Raw genomic sequence first — 20,215 nt, 5'->3', positions numbered from 1 at the left:
CAACATGGTGAAACCCTGTCCTTACTAAAAATACAAAAAATTTAGCTGGGCATGGGCATAATAGCAAGCACCTGTAATCCCAGCTACTCAGGAGGCTGAGGCAGGAGAATTGCTTGAACCCAAGAGGCCGAGGTTGAAGTGAGCCAAGATTGCACCACTGCACTCCAGCCTGGCAACAGAGCAAGACTCCAATTCAAAAAACAAAACAAAACAAAACAAAAAAACTTTGTAACATTCAACTTTGTGGTAAACTTTTATTTTCCTTTTGGCTTTTTTTTTTTCTAAAAGGAAATCTGTATTGTGAATGAATACAGTGGACCGTTGAACAACATGTGTTTAAACCTGGCTGGTCCACTAAAAAGCAGATTGTTTTCAACCTAATGTGTATTCATGAGATGTAAAAGCCTCTCATAGGGAGGGGGCCGACCTTTTCTGTCCGTGGGTTCAGCAGGACAGACTGCGGGGCTTGAGCATGCTGGGACTGTGGTATGTTTGGAAGTCCTAGAACCAATCCCCTGAGGATACCAAGGGACAGCTGGCCCTTGCTGTTTGTCATTCTCCTACGAGTGTAGTCACTGTCAGACAATCACTCCTGTTTGAACATCTCTGAGTAGGATGAGAACATTTTTCTTTTGGGTCTATAAGGCTGTGGGCAGAGTCTTGATGGCAGTAAACATGCCAAAGGCAGAGGCTTTCCTGTGACAGTCCCTAGCCGATATCCACAGAAGGTACAGTCACACACACACACACACACACACACACACACACGTGGGCATAGCTGTCTTCTCTGCTAAGTACATTTGGAATCATAACGTTAGTCTAGTGCTCTGGCCTCTTTGGCTTGTCCCTGGAAGGTGCCCCCATGGGCAGCTCCGGTGAGCACAGCTGCCCAGACCCACGCTGAGGGGCTGGCTAGTCAAATGTCTCTACTGAATCCAGACTTTTAATTCCTCCATCTATGAAAAAAGGACACAGAAGGGTTCCAAATCTTGCAGGTTTGAGGACAGACATTTTCAGACTCCTTTACACTTGAGCATTCTGTTTTATATTTTCTTCCTTCTGAATGGTCAGTGAAAGGCCACACTAACAGGCAAACTCCTCACAAATTCAATCTGCTTGACACCAAAACACTTGCATTAAAGAGAAAAATATCACCTGATCTTCCCAATAATTGTCTTTATGGTGCTGAAAATCAACATGTGTTATGTGCAGATCTGGAGCACACTGACTGAATTTTTTAACGGACCATTTGGCACTTTTTTGCGGGGGAAGTGGAAAATACTCCTAATGTTAGGGTATTTGGAGGTGGAACCTTTGCTAGGTACTTAGGTAATGAGGGTGGAGTCCTCATGAATGGGATCAGTACCCTTATAAGAAGAGGCCGAGGGCTAGCAAGCTCTTTCCACAAGAGAAGGCAGCAGTCTGCCACCAGGAAGAGTTGCCTCATCTGAACCCGACCGTGCCATCACTGTGGTCTCTCATGTCCAATCTCCAGAATGAGAAATCAGTATCTGTTGTTTATAAGCCACCCAGTCTATGGTACTTTGTTCTAGCAGTCAAACTAAATCTGAATTTTAAAGTTTCCAGCTCTTACGTTTATGTCCATTTTGAGTTAATTTTTGAATGGGCCCAATGTCACTCTCTGCATGTAGCTATCCAGGTTCACCATCGCCACTCTGAAAAAGCTGTCTTTTTTTCCATTGAATGGCCTTGGCATCCTTGCTGAAAATTACTTGACCATATATTTGAGGGTTTATTTCTGGACTATTCTATTCCATTGGTCTATATATTTGTCTATACCCCAGCACCACACTGTTTTGATTACTACAGTTTTGTAGTAAGTTTTGAAATCAGGAATTGTGAGACCTCTAACTTTTCAATTCTTTTTTGAGATTATTGTGGCTATTTAGGGTCCCTTGAGATAACATATAAACTTTAGGATGGATTTTTCCCCCTATTTCTGCAAAAACCTTCATTGGGATTTCAAAAGTGTTTACACTGAAGTCTGTACATTGCTTTGAGTAGTAATAACTTCTTAAAAATAGTAAGTCTTCTAATTCATGAATACAAGATCTTTCCATTTATTTGTATCTCATTCCATTTCTTTCAGCAAACTATTTTTCAGTGCACACAAGTCTTTCACCTCTTGGTTAAGTATATTTCTAAGTATTCTGTTCTCTTTGATACTATTGAAAACGGAATTTTCTTTATTTTCTTACTGAATTGTTCATTGTGCATGTAAATAAATGCAACTGATTTTTGCATGTTGATTCTGTATCCTGCTACTTTGTCAAATTCATTAGCTCTGACGGTTTTGGTGTTATTATTTTTTAAATAGAATCTTTAGGGTTTTTACACATAAGATCATGTCATTTTCTAACAGAGATACTTTTACTTCTTCCTTTCCACTTGGAATGTCTTTTATTTCTTTTTCTTGCCTAATTGCTCTGGCTAGAACTTTTAATTAATACTATGCTGAACAGAAGTAGTGAAAGCAGCCATCTTGTCTTGTCCCTGGTCTTAAAGGAAAAGTTTTCAGTCTTTCACCATTAAGTATGATGTAAGCTGTGGGCTTTTCATAGAAAGCCTTTATGATGTTGAAGTACCTTCTTTCCATCCTACTTTGTTGAGGGTTTCTATCATGAAAAGATGTTGAATTTCATCAATACCAATGGCAGTGGTGGCCCATCTGGAGCAGCTGCTGAGAAGATGCTGGCTGTAGTGGGGGGAGGCATGGCCAGGGCTATGTACTCCATGGAGCTGGTGGGAGCTAGGAACAGGTGGGAGCTCTGTCCCCTTCTGAGATGTCAGGGCAGGAGCCCTGCCCTCCTGGGCACAGCTGCAGCCACCCAGATGCAGCTGCAGACCCAGGCATCCCTGTGCTCTCAGAGGCCTAGGAAAGTCCCCCTTCCCCTACAGGCTCAGAAGTGCCTGTTTCTGCTGCCTGGACTCTCCCTGCTGCCTGGTCTCTTCCTGCTCCTGGTGCGTGCTCCAATTCTGGAGCAAAGTTGAGGCTGAGCATGGACACTGTCACAACTCGGCCAGGTGTGTGTGTACTCATGGTGGTGCTGACACACCAGCCCCCCGCCACCTCAGCCCCCTTTGGACTTTGGGTGCCGACAAGCATGGGAGGGAGGCTGAGGTGGGGGTGGGCTGAGGGTGGCTCCATGTGGGCCTGCAGATGTCTCTTGATTCTAACAGCCTGGGTGCCATGTATAGACAGCAGGAGGCAGACAGGCTCCTGGGCAAAAAGGTGTGGGTCCCTGGTGAAGCCCCACCTTCAAGCCAGGGATGGTCTGAAGCATGGGGCCAAGCTGTCAGTTCTGAGTGGAGTCCACAGACCAGAGTAAGAACTTATGATGCTTTTTCTGGGCCTTCCCTTGACCATCCATGGACCAATCAGCATGCACTTCCTCCCTTCTGAGCTCATTAAAATTCCTGGATTCAGTTAGTCTTTTTTTTTTTTTTTGAGACGGAGTTTCGCTCTTGTTACCCAGGCTGGAGTGCAATGGCGTGATCTCGGCTCACCGCAACCTCTGCCTCCTGGGTTTGGGCAATTCTCCTGCCTCAGCCTCCTGAGTAACTGGGATTACAGGCATGCACCACCATGCCCAGCTAATTTTTTGTATTTTTAGTAGAGAAGGGGTTTCACCATGTTGACCAGGATGGTCTCAATCTCTTGACCTCGTGATCCACCTGCCTTGGCCTCCCAAAATGCTGGGATTACAGGCGTGAGCCACCACACCCGGCTTCAGTTAGTCTTGAACAGACATCAGATCAACCTGCCTGTGTATCAGAGCTACTCACTGCAGGTCTCCTCTCCACTGAGAGCTGAACATTTACTGCCATGACCTGCCTGAGGAAAGGAGCTACCCATTGCAGGACACACATTGGGATGACCTGCCTGGGGAGAGGAGCTATGCACTGTGGGTCTCTTCTCTGCTCTGAGCTGGACAGATGTTAGGGTGACCTGCCTGCAGAAAGGAGCTACCCAGTTTAGGTCTCCTGAGAGCTGTTCTGTTGCTCAATTAACCTCCTCTCCACCTTGCTCACCCTCCAGTTATCCATGTACCTCATTCTTCTTGAATGTGGGACAAGAACTTGGGACCTGCTGAAAGGTGGGACTAAAAGAGCTGTAATACAAACAGAGCTGAAACATGACCCTCCACTCACCACACTGTGGTTGACCAGAAGAGCTGCAGCCCTTTGGGGAGCCCACACCTAGGTCTCTCTGAACCAGGGCTGTAATACCCTCTTTGGGACTCTGTGGTTCCTTGTGTCTCTAAGCTTCTAGGTGCCATCACATTCCCCTCATCTAGACGCAGGTCCCTGCAGCGGATGCTGCATGCAGTGTATCTGGTCCAGCCATAGGCATGCGGAGCTGCCTGCCCTGCTGTTTCACCCAGCATGCCTGGCTGTGTGCAGTGGCTGGACCTCGCCCTCGCTCACTCACACACCTCTCACTGCTCTGTGCCTGGCTTGCCCTTGGCAGGTGTGGGATCTGGGCCAGTAGTATGAGCTGAGAGCAGCCTGCCAGGGCAAGTGGGCAGGATGAGCTTAGCGGGCACAAGCGATACTCAGGCAGAAAATTCAGCCACAAAAATTTCTGGCTGGCGAAGCAACACCCCAAGGATCCTGTGACAATACTATTTCTGCGTCAACTGAAATGACTGTGTGATTCCTCCCCCAAACTTCACTCTGTTAATGTAGTGTATGACACTGACTGAATTTCATGTATGGAACCATCCTTGCCTTCTGGGAATAAATCCTCACTCAATGATGTATAATCCTTTTATGTATTTTAAATTTTATTTTAATTTTTTAATTTTTTATTTTTTTGAGACAGAGTTTTGCTCTTGTTGCCTAAGCTGGAGTGAAGTGGTGTGATCTCAGCTCACCACAACCTTCACCTCTAAGGTTCAAGCAATTCTCCTGCCTCAGCCTCCGAAGTTGCTGTGATCACAAGCATGCACCACTATGCCTGGCTAGTTTTGTATTTTTAGTAGAGATGGGGTTTCTCCATGTTGGTCATGGCTGGTCTTGATCTCCTGATCTCAGGTGATCTGCCTGCCTTGGCCTCCCAAAGTGCTGGAATTACAGGTGTGAGCCACTGCGCCTGGCCTAAATTTTATTTTTATTTATTATTATTATTATTTTTTGAGACACAGTTTCATTTTGTCTCCCAGGCTGGGATACAGTGGGGCGATCTCAGGTCACTGCAACCTCTGCCTCCTGGGTTCAAATGATTCTCCTGCCTCAGCCTCCTGAGTAGTTGGGATTACAGGTGTGTGCCACCATGGCTGGTTAATTTTCATATTTTTGGTAGTGACAGGGTTTCACCATGTTGGCCAGGCTGGTCTCAACTCTTGACCTCAAGTAATCTGCCTCCCTTAGCCTCCCAAAGTGCTGGGATTATAGGTGTGAGTCACTGTGCCAGGCCAGTATAATTCTTTTAATATACTGCTGAATTTAGTTTGCTAGTATTTTGTTGTGGATTCTTGCATCAATGTTTACAAGAAATATTCGTCTATGGTTATCTTTTTCTGTTGTGTCTTTGTTTGGCTTTGGTAGCAGGAATGTTGGCCTCATAGAATGAGTTAGGAAGTGTTCCCACCTCTTCAAATTTCTAGAAGTTTAAGAAGGATTGATGTCAAGTATTTAAATGTTTGGTAGAATTCACCAGTGAAGCCATGTGGTCCAGGTAGGAGATTTGAGACTATTGGTTCAATCTCCTTACTAGCTATAGATCTATTAAGATTTTCTATTTCTGGTCCGGTGTGGTGCCTCACGCCTGTAATCCCAGCACTTTGGGAGGCCAAGGTGGGCGGATCACTTGAGGTCAGGAGTTCGAGACCAGCCTGGCCAACATGGTGAAACCTCATCTTTTAAAAAAAAAAAAAATTTTCTATTTCCTCATGATTCAGTCTTGGTAGGATGTTTCTAATAATTTTTTCATTTCTTTAAGTTATCCAATTGGTTTGCATACAATTGTTCAAAGTACTGTTTTATAATCCTTTTCATTTCTGTCTTTTTGGATCATTTTTCATCCAAACAATATATTTCATATTAAAGTACAGTAATCTGCAGCCATGACTTGCTGAGGATTCCCCCGTGCTCCTCCGTGGGCTGCCCTGAGTCCCCATGTGCAAGGCTACACCACGCCTGGAACCATCCTGGGCTTATGCTCTCAGCTACACTCTCCTTTCCACACACACAGAGGACCCAGGAATGATCAGATATGGGGTCTGGAAACAGCCAGGGAGAACACTGAACACTTTTCCAGCATGTGCTTTGCAACCTCTCAGAGAGCTGGAAAATCCATTTAAGTGGGTCATAGCCAGCATTCCAAAAAACCTTAAATAGAATAAAAACGATCTGAGCACACTGTAAGTATTGTTTTGTAAAACGTCTGCCTTGATTGTGTTACAGGAGGCTTTTGTGTTGCGATATAAAATGTATTTCTTACTGTTCTTCATGGCTAAATACAGATTGAAGGCTTCTGAATGAAGCCAGTTATCCCTCAATTAGAGGGGGGAAACTGAGGACAAAGAGGGTGCATTCCTCTCTAGGTGCCTCGTCCAGTCTGCAGTAAAGCAAGGCCGCTGCTGGGTATATTGACGCTACCCAAGGCCTAACCTCTCAGTGAATCAATGTATGGCCTCAAATAGTTGGAAATCTATTTTTCTCCTGTTTCAGGGTGAGAATTTCAAAGAAGAGGTGAAACTGATCTTTGGATATTTGGCAACATCTTTGCTTTCTGATAAAATCAATTTTCCCTGTTTTCCCCCTTTTCTCATGCAGTCCCGCCACTATCCCAGTATTTTATCACTACCATCCTGTCCACTCTAGATGGCAGTCACAGACTGGATGTGAAGCCAGCAGCTTTTGATGTCAGAGACTGCACCTCCCCCTTTCTTCCTCCCAGGGAATCCATCAACAGACTTCTAAGATTCAAGATCCCCCAACTCTGCTCAATCTAGGGCACATCCCTTGAGAGAAAAGACAAATCATCTAGGAAGGTCTGCTGGGAAGAAAAGGAAGGGAATCCTTTCTATTTCTAGGACAATGCAATGGACTGGGGGGAGTGGAAAGCGGTACGAGGTGCCTCTCCCAGCTTGCTGCTGGGGATTCTGAGTAATCGGACTTCAAGAGGAATCAGCCTGGGAATGAGAAAGCTCCAGGCAGTAGGGAAATGTGGAACCACACAAGATCCAGGCAGCCTTGATCTTGATCTCAGCCCCAGTTGCCTCATCTCACGTGTGAGAGGAAGTCAAGGCTCAGAGGGGAGCTTCTGTGACCTTCACTCAAGGTCACAGAGCTGCGGGATTTGCCCAAAGCCAGACCCCAGCCTGGTAAGCCTCCCCAACAAGGGCCACCCAGAGTTAGGATCACTAAGAAAATTTTTATTTTTTATTTTCCAGAATAAACCACACCAACTTTCAAGGACTAAGCAAAAAATAAAGCAACATATTTTACTACTAGATTATTAAAGCTAATGCCTTATATATTTAAAAGATTACTATAAATTTGTTTATAAAAACTTTCATACATTTTATTTAAAATTATTATTTTAGCCACCATAGAAACCATGTCCAAATGAATTACCTGGGAGTCTATATAGATGGCCAGATCATTACTACCTTCAGCATCAGTTTACAGGAACAGAGAATGTTTTGCAATTGCAAAGGTAATACATGAATATATTCTTACCATAAAAGTTTTACTGCACAGACCAGGGTTCCTTTGTTCATGCCTCCTCCCCAGGCACAGCTGTCAGTTTGCTGTGGGTCCTTCCTGATCCTTCTCTACAGGTCAGTTTGTAACTCGGATGTTAGTCTCACTAATTGAGTCGCGCCTGCCTTGCACCAAAATTCTATCATTTGGTTTGATCACCCATATCACGCACAAGACTTAACTCTAAATGGATTTTGGCTGGTGCCAAAAATCAAATCTATCCCCAAAGCGCAAGTAGGGGAAAAAAAGGGGAAGGTTTGCCATTGTGGAGAAGCTTTTAAAAAAAGTTTCCCTTGACTTAAAAAAAAAACAACGAAAAAACCTAGTCAGCTTCAGTGGCTCATGCCTGTAATTCCAGGACTTTGGGAGGCTGAAGTGGTAAGCTGGCTTGAGCCAAGGAGTTTGAGACCAGCCTGGGCAACACAGTGAGACCTTGTCTCTACAAAAAAATTTAAAAATTAGCCAAGTGTGGTTGTGTGTGCTTGTAGTCATAGCTACTTGGGAGGCTGAGGTGGGAGGATCACTTGAGCCTAAGTGTTCGAGGCTGCAGTGAGTTATGATCATGTCACAACACTCCATGTCACTTAAAAACAGCCCCAAAACCTGAAGGTAATTCCCAAATGTTCTGAGCAGCAGCAACATCGGTAGAAGGATAGTAAAAGGACTATTGGAGACACTGTCACTTTAAAGACAAGCCTCAGCTCTTCAAAAGCTCTGCCCACTGTTGTTCAGGTGGGAATCTGCACGGACATGGGGTCCTGCATCCTTCCTTATACAGCTTCCACCTGGCCACTTGGCCTCCTGTTTCTCTTAATTGAAGAGAGACGTTCTCATTTTGAGGTAACGTGAAGTTGTCTATCCTCTAATCCTTCAATTAGACAGAGCAAAAACTTCCAAATGACCTGATAACATGAAGTACTTGCTCACTCAGACACTGTGAGGCCAACTCATAGGACCCTGAGCTCTTGAAATGCAGTTTCCGTGAAATGCAATAATGGAGAGTTGTCATTGGACAAAGCAGACACACACATCTGGTCTGCAGTGCAGCAGGGTCTGCCTTGCCTGCAGGGAAACAGTCCCCTGCCGTTCACCCCAGCAGTGATGCCAGAGGAAGCCTGTGGCTCCTTTCTTTAGTCTGGGGTGTCAGAGACAGACCGAATACAACTGCATCAGTAAGCCCTTTAGTTCACTCCTTCAAGCCTTACTGAAAATCGTTCCTTCCCATCGTTTTCCATATGCTTTTCTAAACACATGAGGCGGGCAAGAGCGAGAGCAGCAGGGCACAGTGAGCCAGCCCTCCAGACGCAGCAGGAATGAACAGCGGCACTGAAACCCCCGCTCCCTGTGCCCTCTGAGGGATCCCACTGCTTGTGGGTTTCTCAAACACCCCTGAGCCTGAGGCCCACCTCAGAGCCTCTCTCTGCGGGGGAGGGTACAGTGACACTGCCCAGGTAGAGAAAGGCACCCCCTACACATGGCACACCCAGAGGTCCCCTCAGCACAGCGGGCTCCCGGCTGTCAGCCACCTGCCCAGCACTGTCTGCCCTCTGGCCACTGCTGCTCCCAAGGCCAACAGAGAGGCTGCTGGTGGCAGGGCGGAGCCTTAGATAGCGGGGAGTCCATGGCCACCTCTGTCCCTCTGGCCATAGGCTTTAGCCACAGAGGAGAGCCCTGCCTGGGGAGATGACTAGATAGCAGTGGCCACGAGTGACCATGTCAGGCTGGCACAGGACAGGCAATGCACTGCTGATCCAAACACGCGGCCGAACTCCTAACCAGGCAGGAACAGTCTTTACTTCTACAAGGACTTTCTCATCCATTTTTCTGGAAAACAGTGGCCCTCTCAGTGTAGCTTGTTCTTCAGTTTTGCGGTAGAAGCCTGAGTGCAGAAGAACCTTTTCTCTGAAAAACAGCCCCCACATGCTAACCCACAGATGGCAATGATGCTGCCCATTGCTGAAGGGTCCCCAGCAAGAGATGGATGACGGCCTGGGGAGCACAGGCCCCCCCATGGCAGCCACCTCACAGCCTCTGCCTCAGGGTGTGGCCCCATAGGCTGCCTTTTCAAGAGAAGATGGAAATTCCAACTTTGATGTGAAATCTCCCAAATTTAATTTTTTTTTAATTTTTAAATTTTTATTTTTTGAGATGGAGTCTTGCTCTGTGGCCCAGGCTAGAGTGCAGTGGCACGATCTCAGCTCACTGTAACCTCTGCTTCCCAGGTTCAAGCGATTCTCCTGCTTCAGCCTCCCAAGTAGCTGGGAAGGGCATGCACCAACATGCATGGCTAACTTTTGTATTTTTAGTAAAGATGGGTTTCACTGTGTTCGTCAGGCTGGTCTCGAACTCCTGACCTAAAGTGATCTGCCTGCCTTGGCCTGCCAAAGTGCTGGGATTATAGGCATAAGTCACTGCATCCAGCCCCAATTTTTAAAAGTTAGATCAACTTAGGTCAGAACACCCTGTGGGACAAACCACATACACAGCCATTCTCTAGGCTAACTCTGTGGCTTCTGCAGAGAGGAACTTGCAGGATGGACTCACCCCATATCAGGGCACTGTGGATCTGAGGAACAGGAGTTTCTGCATCAAGAGGGCTGACAGTCACCAAATGCTTGTCCTCCTCCCCAGCAGTCAGGACCCCCTCCCAATGTCCGGCCCGGGGGGAGCCTGGCTGTGCTGGGTGGGGCCTGGCTGTTCCTCCTGGCTATGGGAACAGGCACCTGGATTTTCACAACCGATTTAATTCCTGTAGGAGTTGGTAGCGAAGAGATGCCTGATGTGGTTTCTTTTGTTAACTTTTTAATTGAAATTGCTGTTTCTATAGGTCAAAAATGGCTGAATGTCCATAATTTCATGCTCTTCATTCTGGGTAAAGTTCCCCGTCCCTCTCCTGCCTCTCCTTCCATCCACTGATGGCCACCCCTTCTGCTTGCATGCCATCTGCTGCCCTGGGCTGTCCACACAGGCTGGGCTGGACCCTCCAGGCCAGGCTGCAGGCAGTCATAAAAGGTCACCTAGGCTCTCTCAGCTCTAGCAAGAAACGTGCCAGCAACTTGTTCAAACAGGTCTCCGTCTGTGTCTGGAATATTCATGCCCCTTTACTGTTTTCCCATAACTAAGTGGTCTAAGAAAATGAAAAGAAATCTAGACAGTCTCAAAGCACAGAAGTCACATGAACCAGGCTCCAAAGATTAAGATTCAAACACACAAGGATTCAGATTCAAACCCAGCACTGCTATCTGCCATGATACAAGCATTTGCTTTGCCTGTGATATAATTTACATCTGGGTTGCTAGTTTTCATTTTTATCCAGAAATGGCTACTTCCACCACAGTCAGGCCCAGCAATGTCCCTGGGCTCCCCTGAGACACACAGTGTCTACTGTGTGGCGACAAAGACTGACTGGCTTCAGGACGCCCATCACGTTCATGCAGCATGCATTGTCCCAGGCCAAGGGACCCAGGAGGAAGGTTCTAGTGTCAGGAGGATGCTGGCGGAGGGGAGGAGGGCCCTGGAGGTGGGGGGGGGGGTGCTGGCCGAGGGGAGTAGTGCTGCTGCTCCTCACCTGCACAGGAGCACACCCCATGGGACTGGGACCAGAACTGGCTGAGCTGGTCACTCCCTCAGGAAAGGGGCCACAGACGGCAGCCGGGGCAGTCACCACTTCTCAGAAGGGGACTGTCGGCAAGAAGCAGGGAAGCCAGGGCCACTGCGATGCTGTCTGGTTAACCTTGGTCTGGCCCTTCCTTGTGGTCAAAGGGGAAAACCTGTGGAGGAGGCAAAGGGCTGCTCGCAGCAGGGCGGGCAAGTTCCACAACAAAGTAAGGCTGCCTGCCCGCTCATCCTCCTCCAAACCAAAATCCAGTTCCATCCTACTGCCTCAAGCTATGTTTCCACCTCCACTCTCCAGGCTTCCAGCAGAAAGATGTAACAATTAGTTTAACCAGAATGTGAAGCCAAATCACCTAAAAGTTGGTTAATTTGATGCCCAGCCCTTCTGGCATCAGGTTTCAAAAGAACAGCATTTTCTAACATGCTCACGCAGCCCTCGGGTGGGTCTCTACTAATGGGCCCCCATAGGAGGCTCTCCAGCAATGCACAGGCTCCGAATAAGGCTGTGATCCACAGGGCATGGGAGGGGCATCCATCCTCAGCTGCCGACTGGAGGGTGCTGGGCTCCCAGAGCCTCGGGGGCTAAGGGAGAAAGGCCTGGGACATCGGTGCTGAGAAAGGAAGGGGTGCTTAGCAGCTTGCAGGGGCTCTGATCTTGGGATGCAGGGGCTCTGATAACGGAACGAAGCCATGAGGACGGCAGCACCTGCCCACACATGCACCTCCTCCCCAGGGGCCTCACCCTGGAGCACAGGGCCGCACAGCAGCACAGGGATCCCGGAGGTGGAGGACTACCAGGCTCTGCCAAGAGGCATAAGGCCCTCCCGGCCATGCCGACTGGCCAGCCGTGTCTGCCCAGCCCCTTCCAAGCCCCTTGGGAGGGGGCTACCTGACACAGATAGTCACCTAGGGATGGGGAAGCAGGCAACTTGGAACTGCCCTCGCCAACTGCACATGGACCGGGCCAGGCTGGTCATGGAAACAGAGGAGACGCAAGTCCTCATGCCTGCCCCAAACACCTCCCACAGCTCCCAAGCCTGACACTCCTCCATCCCAAAGTGACAATCGGCCAGCCAGGCTCCCACCCTCCCCCAGGAAGATGGAGAGAGTGGCAGCAGGGCCTCGGCCTCCGCCAGGGGACTGCAGGTGCTGCTGGTGGCAGGGATGGGGCATGGCCACTGTTTCCTGCTCCTGCTCAGTGCCCAGCTCCTGGGTAGTGTCCACTGAATGAACTGCATAAGCAGAGGAGGCAGGAGTCACCAGGGGAAACTGTTCCCAAGGCAGAGTCCCAGACCAAACCCCAAACTTGTACAGCTGGGAAGCAGATGCTGTGGATGCCTCAGAGCCGGCCTAGAGAGACTCCCTCATGGCAACAGGTGGCCTCTTCTGTCAGTGAAGCACCCCTGTGCCAGGCAGTGCTCAGCACCTGGTGGGACCCGCTCCTCTGCCTCAGCGCTGCTCACATCCCTCAGATGATTCTTTGTTTCAGGGCCGCCCGCACACTGTAGGACACATTGTAGGATCCCCCTCCCTCTGCTTATGATGCCAGACACCACAAATGTCCTCTAGACACTTGGCAGAATCATCCCTGATTGAGACTCCTGATCTGAGTGTAGATGAATCAGATCACTCCCCCAATACTGTACAGGGGAGCGATCAGAGAATAGGCACTTCTTAAAAGAAGTTAGGGAGAAGTAGGGAACTAGGAGGCAGGAAGCCTGGCTGCTTGGGGGCATTCCTGGGGTGAGAGGACCTGGGTGAGGGGACCCTCACGGCAGAGAGGGGGAAATGGAGAGCATGACCACACCTAGTGTCAGCGAGGCCTGAGTCTGTGTCCAGGAGAGAATGGAGAACCTCATCGGCTGCCACTCTTTTCCCTCGTGGGGAAGCAAGAACTAGGCTAAGAGATCAGTTTGGGAAGTGGAGCAAGGGCCTGGGCTGGGCTGCCTCTGGTCATCGTGCTGGAATGCATCTTGCATTTTATGAAACATCACACAGAGTCCTTTGCTAAGCTGTGCAGAAGCCACAGGACGAACAGCCACACCTCGAGGAGGGACAGCTCTCAATTCCAGGTTACTCAGAAAAAAAAGCAGAAATAGCGTAGCAGCTCAGGACCTCAAACCATGCGGTGTGCAGCCGGCATCTCTGCAAGTGCCAGCGCAGTTCCAGAGCAGAGCTCTCAGGGGCAAGACTGTACATGCACATTAACAAAACGAGGCCCAGACAGCGACGTGGACCTCTGTGGACACAATTCACTGGCTACCAAATGTCTTCATCTGCCACATAGCGTGCAGACCTGAAGGGACCTCTGAATGTCACTTCATCACCTTCCTGATTTCAGGGAAGGGATGCTCTGCTGGTCGCCAGTGGCGCTTCCCAGGAGAGGACGTCACACAAACCCACCACCACATGACAGAGAAGACACTTTTTTGACATGTTTTGCTTTTCTGCTCTGCCTCTTGGTCGGAAAAGGTGTGGCCAGTGTACAGGTGTTCAGGACACAAGGTGCTATGAACAGGGACTACAAGGGGGACTGGGTGTGCACCAGGCGCAGAGGAAGGAGCTGCCTGACTCATGCTAGGGAGAGAGAAGCCAACACCGGGACAAGTCTGGGAGGAAGATGGGGGAGGGCCCAGGCAGGGGATAGAAAAGCTCCCAGCGTTCCGGAGCTCCTGGAGAGAAGGCCAAGGAAGGCTGTGCCTGTTTCCACCAAGGCCAGGGGTGGCGTTCACAGCCTGTAATACATTAAGACAAAGCAGCCATGTCTTAGCCTTCTGTGGTTCTGAAACTGCTGTTGTGATGAGATTTTCTCCCTGTCCTCTCTTGAAACAGAGGAATCGCATACACTGTGCGTTTAGAACTTCAGAAGAATTAGTCCTCCCTCTGTCCAACAATCTACAGGTATCAGGATGCCAAAGCGTTCAGTGCATCTCGATGGTGCAGCTCTGTGGACACCAGACAAAGGGCCCCAGGATGCTGCTGAGGCTTGAGGAAGTTAAACAGCAGGGCCAGAGCAGCTTGTAGACTAGACTGAGCACCCGAAGAGAGAACAGAAGGGGCAAGAGAGGATGCAGGGGCGAGAGGAGGAAAGGGCTGTCGGCGTGCACACCTTCCCTGGCATCCCATCTCCTCCCTGAGGCTGCTGTGTCCAGCCCTCGCCACAGTCTGAAGGTAGCACTTGGTGGCACCCACCCCTTCCCTCTCCCCACTACCTGCAGGAGCTGCAAAGCAGAGCACACCTCAGCTCTGTCCATATGGATGGCTGCACCAATGGGCCCAGTGAAGGGTGAGCCTGCCCTCCTGAGAGGGGTCCCAGCGGTTCGGGGGAAACCACTCCAGGAAACCCACTTGGATGGCTACACCCTGTACCCTAGACAGTCTCCCTAAGTCAAGGCAGGAGCAGGAACTGCACAGCCCTGATCCTGAAAAGGGACGCCTCTCCTGTGCTCAGCAAACCACAGGATTCGGCCACGCTGCCCACCACTGAAGCCAAGGATCTATAAACTCGCTGAATTCACCGCTTCTAACCCTCTGGCTGGAAGGGAAGCCATCAGAATCACAAACTGCAAACAGGCTTGGGACAGGACGCTCTAGCAGCCCCTGGTCTCCCAAGTTTGATCATAGAGCAGTTTGGCTGAATATCTGTGTTTTACTCTCCAGAGGAGGAAGCTGGTTTGGGGCAAGAAATAACTGGAAACCTAAAATTAACCCAAGCTGAGTGTGTACCCCTCTACAACCCCACCGCTGATCCCCTAGGAGGCTCCCACGGCCTCAAGCTCCAGGTGTCCTCCAGTTCATGGCACCCAGGCACTGCTGGCATGTTTAGTGACAATGAGTGTGTGATTTGTCCCTGAAGCACCCTCAGGACCCAGCTCAGGACAGGACTTTACAACATGATGTATCTCACAAGTGCACATCTTACAACACGATGTATCTCACAAGTGCACTGCCAAGACAGAGGAGCCAGGCACGAGGGAGCACCATGGCCGGCCCCATTGGTGCAGCACTCAAAAGCTGGCAAAGCCACACACTGAGCAGGGGAGGCCTGGCAGGGGGCCAGGCAGGCTTCTGGGGGGACTGCCACGTCTGTTTCTTTACTGAGTACTGGTCACACTGATATGTTCAGTTTGTGGGGACTCACTAAGTGGAACACTTACGAGGTAAGCTTCACCCTGTTTTTTAAATGTCAACTGAAAGCGCTTCCGGCCTCTGAACCCTGATGGGCTCCTGAGTCTCTTGCCGCTGCCTGACTCTGGAGCCAGGGTGGCCAGGGTACTCACCTGTGGCAGCCCGTCCTCCCGTCTCTGGCTCTGGCTCGGGCGGTTGATGAAGGACCGCGTGGAGACTTTGTAGTGGTTCAGCAGGCAGACGATGACCACCACCATCACCGTGACCACGACGACAATGATGATGATCTGGGCAAACTCCAGCTCCGCTGCCATGAAAGAGAAGAATGGTTAGCCACCTGGCCCCTCTGGCCCCGCCCCATTCTCCAGGTACCACCACCATGCCAGCCAGCAGGCCCTGAAGGCCTCTCACACACAACTGGTCCCCAGAGGTCATAGAAGACAGAACAACTGTCCCACTTTAGGGAAAGAGACATGAAGGTACAATTGGGAGGCTGAGCAAACCTGCAGCCAGGGAGCCGGAAGCCTGTGCTTCTGGCCACACCTGCCACTGGATCCAGCCCGCTGCCTGGGCCACGGGAGGACTAGGGTGTCCTCAGAACATCTCCCAGAACAGGTGGCCTGAGAAGGGACTCTTCCCCACAGACCTCTGCTCCCCAGCGTCTTCGTCCCACAAACCTTGTCTCTGCAATGCTAGAATGAGAGGCCCTTAAGAAGGTATGTCTACCTGCCCACAGACCTCTGGAAGTGCTGGCTGTAATGATCCCTGCTTCCCACACGGGGACATAAGTCCAGGCCAGAGTGCTGGCCCCAGTCAGGTCTGTGGTTAGGCCCCTGGATGCCACCTTCTCCTAGGACATGAAAAGCCCGGGGCTCCCATCACCTAGACCCCCTTCCTGCCAGAGGATGCCCTCCATACCCCACCATAGGGAGCTGAGAAAGTCTCCCCAGACTGAAGCTATTTATCCAATCTCACTGCTCTAGAAAAGTTAAACCCGTCTTTATGGTTGAGTGGAGTTTCTCAAAGCAATCCCCCAAGGGACCCGTATTCAAAAGGAAAAATCAATGTCGGTCCCTTCCCTCCAAGGCTGTGGCTCCGCAGGTGAGTTAGGAAACACATCTGCATTGTTTCCAGGCCTGTGGGCATAGCACTTCAGGAGCTGTCAGCTCCCCTGGGTTTCTGACACCACCACTCCAAAGATTCCCCAAATGCCATTGACACACACTTCACACGTGAGTCCAGCAGCACAGATTGACTTCCAGTCACAGTCCGTTGGCCCAGCAGCTGGAAGCAGGTGAGTCAGATCCCTCTTTTGGGAGAGGAAGTAGGTCAAGGGCTCACGGGCAACCTGGACCCACTTTCTGCCCCCCTCTTCCAGCCCATGGCTCTGCTGCCTGCTTCATTCCTAGTCCCCCACGCTGGAAGGAAGCGACTGTCCATGCAGTGATGTAAATTCAGAGCAAGAGGCTTGGGGATGCTGTGAGGAAGACAGTGCAGGAATCTGGGGGTGGCATCATGTGGGACATGACACAAGGCAGGAGGAAGAGAAGGCTCACAGCACACATGCACACACACGCATCACACACATATGCACACACTTGTGCTGCAGCAGAGCTCAGGCCCTGTCAGTGCATCCACTCATATGTGGGGCGATGCAGGCAGAGACCAAGTAGTGCTTCTCCAGCAGTTACGGCAGTGTGCGTCTGCTGTCCACACCCTGGGAACTGAGGGTGAGGGTGGACGAGGGGCTCTCTGGATTCCTCCATGTCTTACCCTTTGGGACTGCCCTCCACTTCCACACTCAGATCCCAACACCTTAGGGACTGAGGGTGGGAGTGGAGGGCAGTAGGGCCCTGGGGCCTATAGGAGAGGGGCTGGAGCCTTAAGAATGGAAAGCAGAGTGTGTGGGAGGCCGAAGGCTGAGCTGTGCACAGCTAGCAAGTGGACCTGCCAAGTGCCCCCTGCCCCCCGCAGGCAGGGAGAGGCCAGGTCAGTGGGAACATCACCCTTCCCTGTGGACACAGACAAAGCCATGCTCAGAGGCATAGAGGCCATGCCCTGAGCAGCTCCCCGAGGCTGGCAGTCAGTGAGGCCTGTTGGCCCTGACCCAGCCAAGGGGCTGCTATTGCCCTGGGGTCCCCTGTGACCTGTCGGCTGAGTGGTGGGGACTCTAGGAACCTGGTACCCAGCCCAGCCTCGAGGCTTGAGTGTCTACTTCCTATGGGAGGAAATGTCCAACAGAGCTGCCACACTTATATGACACCCCCCGACCCCGACCCAAGAGCGTCCCAGGGCTTATCAACAATTTTCATGCTGGGGGCTTCCTGGAAAGACTAAAGTTGCTTCAAGCAGGGGCGTGGGCCCTTTACAATTGGGTTCCAATAGAAATATGACAGTATTTCTGCTCACAGGCCATGGGAAGTATGACACGCTTGTTTACCTAGGAACACAGTCTTTGACTCTGCCCCTGTGCATAACCTTCCTGTGTCTGGGACACCCTGGCCTTGACCCTGTGTTTCTTAGGACCCTACCCCCACACACCATGTGACATCTCCCAGGCTGAGTCTGGAGCCCCTACTTTGTCCCTCCTGACACGGGAGGCAGCTAAGTGGCTTCACTGGTACAAGGTGGATTGATGAGAGACTCAGCACCCCTGGGCTGAGAGAAGGGGCTGGGATGTGTGGCCCCAGTGGGCTCTGTCCAACTGCATGGGTGTGCTCTCTGTGAGGGCAGCCACCGCCAACAGGACAAGGCCTGCACTGGCTGCAGAGTGCCTGACTGCGCCTCGGGGAGCCCTGAGGGTCTGTGCAGGGGGTCAGCCACCGGCCCGAGGAGATCACCCAGGGACAAGCATGAAAGGAAGCAGAGAGATTCTGCTCAGGACAAAGGCAGTGAACACAATGTGAGGATTGAACCCCAAATAATGCCTTGTTTACCAACCCTTATTTTTATTTTGTGGTTAAATAGCAGAGTATTCACAAATTACCTTTCAAGTTAAAGCACACCCTGGGATTTCCAAATGTTTTCTTTTCAAGAGAACTTCATTGCTTTACGGGCATGGAAACAGGAAAATCATGGTGACAGGGGAGGTGCACAAACTCCTGCAATGAATCAACTCTTCCCTTGGAGGATGCCTTTCTAGGTCATCTGTTCTTGAATATGGAAAGCTATGCAGATAAGCATTCGCAGCAAATCAAATTGTGTTTTCATAAGTCTCTGGGCATTTTTCACATATTTGTGTTTCATTTATAAAGATTTTTTATTGCAAAAATAATGAAAATTTCTTGAAAATTTAAATCATATAGAAGGAAACAGTGTAGTGCAAAGTCTCCCTTCATAACCCACAGTGCCCCTGATTCCACCAAGCCCCACTCCGTCCCATGGGAAAGCCCGGGCCCCCGTAGTATGTGTCTGTGTTTGCTATGAAATAAAGGCTTTCCTCTTTTCAGTTATTGGAATCGATGTGCAAATATCTTGTTTGTGTCCTTTCACTTAATACATCACAGACTTCTTTAAACAAGAACACATATGCACTAGCCTCGCTCTGTCTGGCGGCTGTCTATTACAGAGGGCACATGTACTGGAATTTGCCTTCTCCAGCTGGTCGCTGTTCAGGCAGCTTGCTTGTTTTCTTTATTCTCTTATGACCATAAGATTGCACGTGTATATGTGCAAGTGTATGGCTGGCACACATTTGTCAGTATACTTGTAGGAAAGACTCCTAAAAGTGACATCTCTGGGCCCAGGGCACAATCACTTTTAATCCCCATGGCTAAGGAGAACCTGCCTCTTGTAAATGCTGCACCAGTTTCGGCTATCCCAGAAGGCACGTTCCCCACGCCCTCATTCACAGTGGAGACTTGCCTTTTTAATTGATGCCAATTGGATGGGTAAAAATATGTGTCTCATTTTAATTCATATTTCTCCAATTACTGGTAATTTCAGATCTTTCCCAATGGTTATGGTAATCTGTATTTCTATTTTTCATAATCATATTAGTGTGTTTGTAGTTTTCTCATTTATTTCCTATGTATTTACATGAAAGCTTTACATATTATGGTTACACATCTTTGTCTGTTACGTGTTGCAACTATTTCCCCTAGCCAGTCATTTCTTTAAACTTTGCCGTGGGTTTCTCTATACATGCCATACATTTTTATGCCATCAAATACTCTCTTTTTCCTTTATGGCCTCTAAACTTCCTGTTTGATTGGGAAGGTCCTCTTCAATATTCGAAACATATTTTTTCTTCTAAGATTTTTGGAGTTCGTATTTTACGTTAGATCTTTATTTGCTCTGGATTTTATTCCTCTTTTGGTCTGAGACAGCACATGGAACATGCGACATTATCTGAGAGGCGTGCATCTTTTGAGCTAATATCTTACTTAAAAATTCAGGCAAGGATGAGAACGATCTCAGTTGTATGAAACAGTGCATGGAATTGCTCTCTGTAATACTAAATTCCAGGCTGGGTGTGCCTGGAATCTCAGCACTTTGGGAGACCAAGGAGTGGGGGATCACTTAAGTCTGGAAATGCAAGATCAGCCTGGGCAATATAATGAGACCCTATCTCAACAACAAAAAAGTAAACCCCCCGCCACCTTTCTTTTGAAGGGGACTGCTTTCTTATAAACCTGCACACTCACGGGACCTGCCCTGCCCTGCTGGGACATCTGCACCGTGCTGTTGCCCTGAGGCTTCAAAGGTGTCATGCACTGGCTGTGGCAGGTGCACTACA

The 20,215-nt window shown here is 49.6% G+C and overlaps 1 protein-coding gene across 7 annotated transcripts in view; it reads right to left on the bottom strand.

The window, feature by feature from the left end:
• LDLRAD4 (low density lipoprotein receptor class A domain containing 4) overlaps positions 1 to 20,215 on the bottom strand; it is a 259,936-nt gene that overhangs the window by 15,461 nt on the left and 224,260 nt on the right. For all 7 annotated transcript variants that reach the window (XM_064379457.1, XM_064379458.1, XM_064379459.1 and 4 more), the window contains one exon: positions 15,630 to 15,784. In XM_064379457.1, coding sequence (XP_064235527.1) covers positions 15,630 to 15,784 — 155 coding nt within the window. The remainder of the gene's footprint in view (positions 1 to 15,629; positions 15,785 to 20,215) is intronic.

The sequence above is a fragment of the Aotus nancymaae genome, unplaced genomic scaffold, assembly GCF_030222135.1.
Source record: "Aotus nancymaae isolate 86718 unplaced genomic scaffold, 86718_ANA_hifiasm-v0.15.2.pri h1tg000020l, whole genome shotgun sequence".
NCBI lineage: Eukaryota > Metazoa > Chordata > Mammalia > Primates > Aotidae > Aotus > Aotus nancymaae.
Note: the sequence above shows the minus strand (reverse complement) of the source record. Positions and strands in the feature narration are given on the sequence as shown.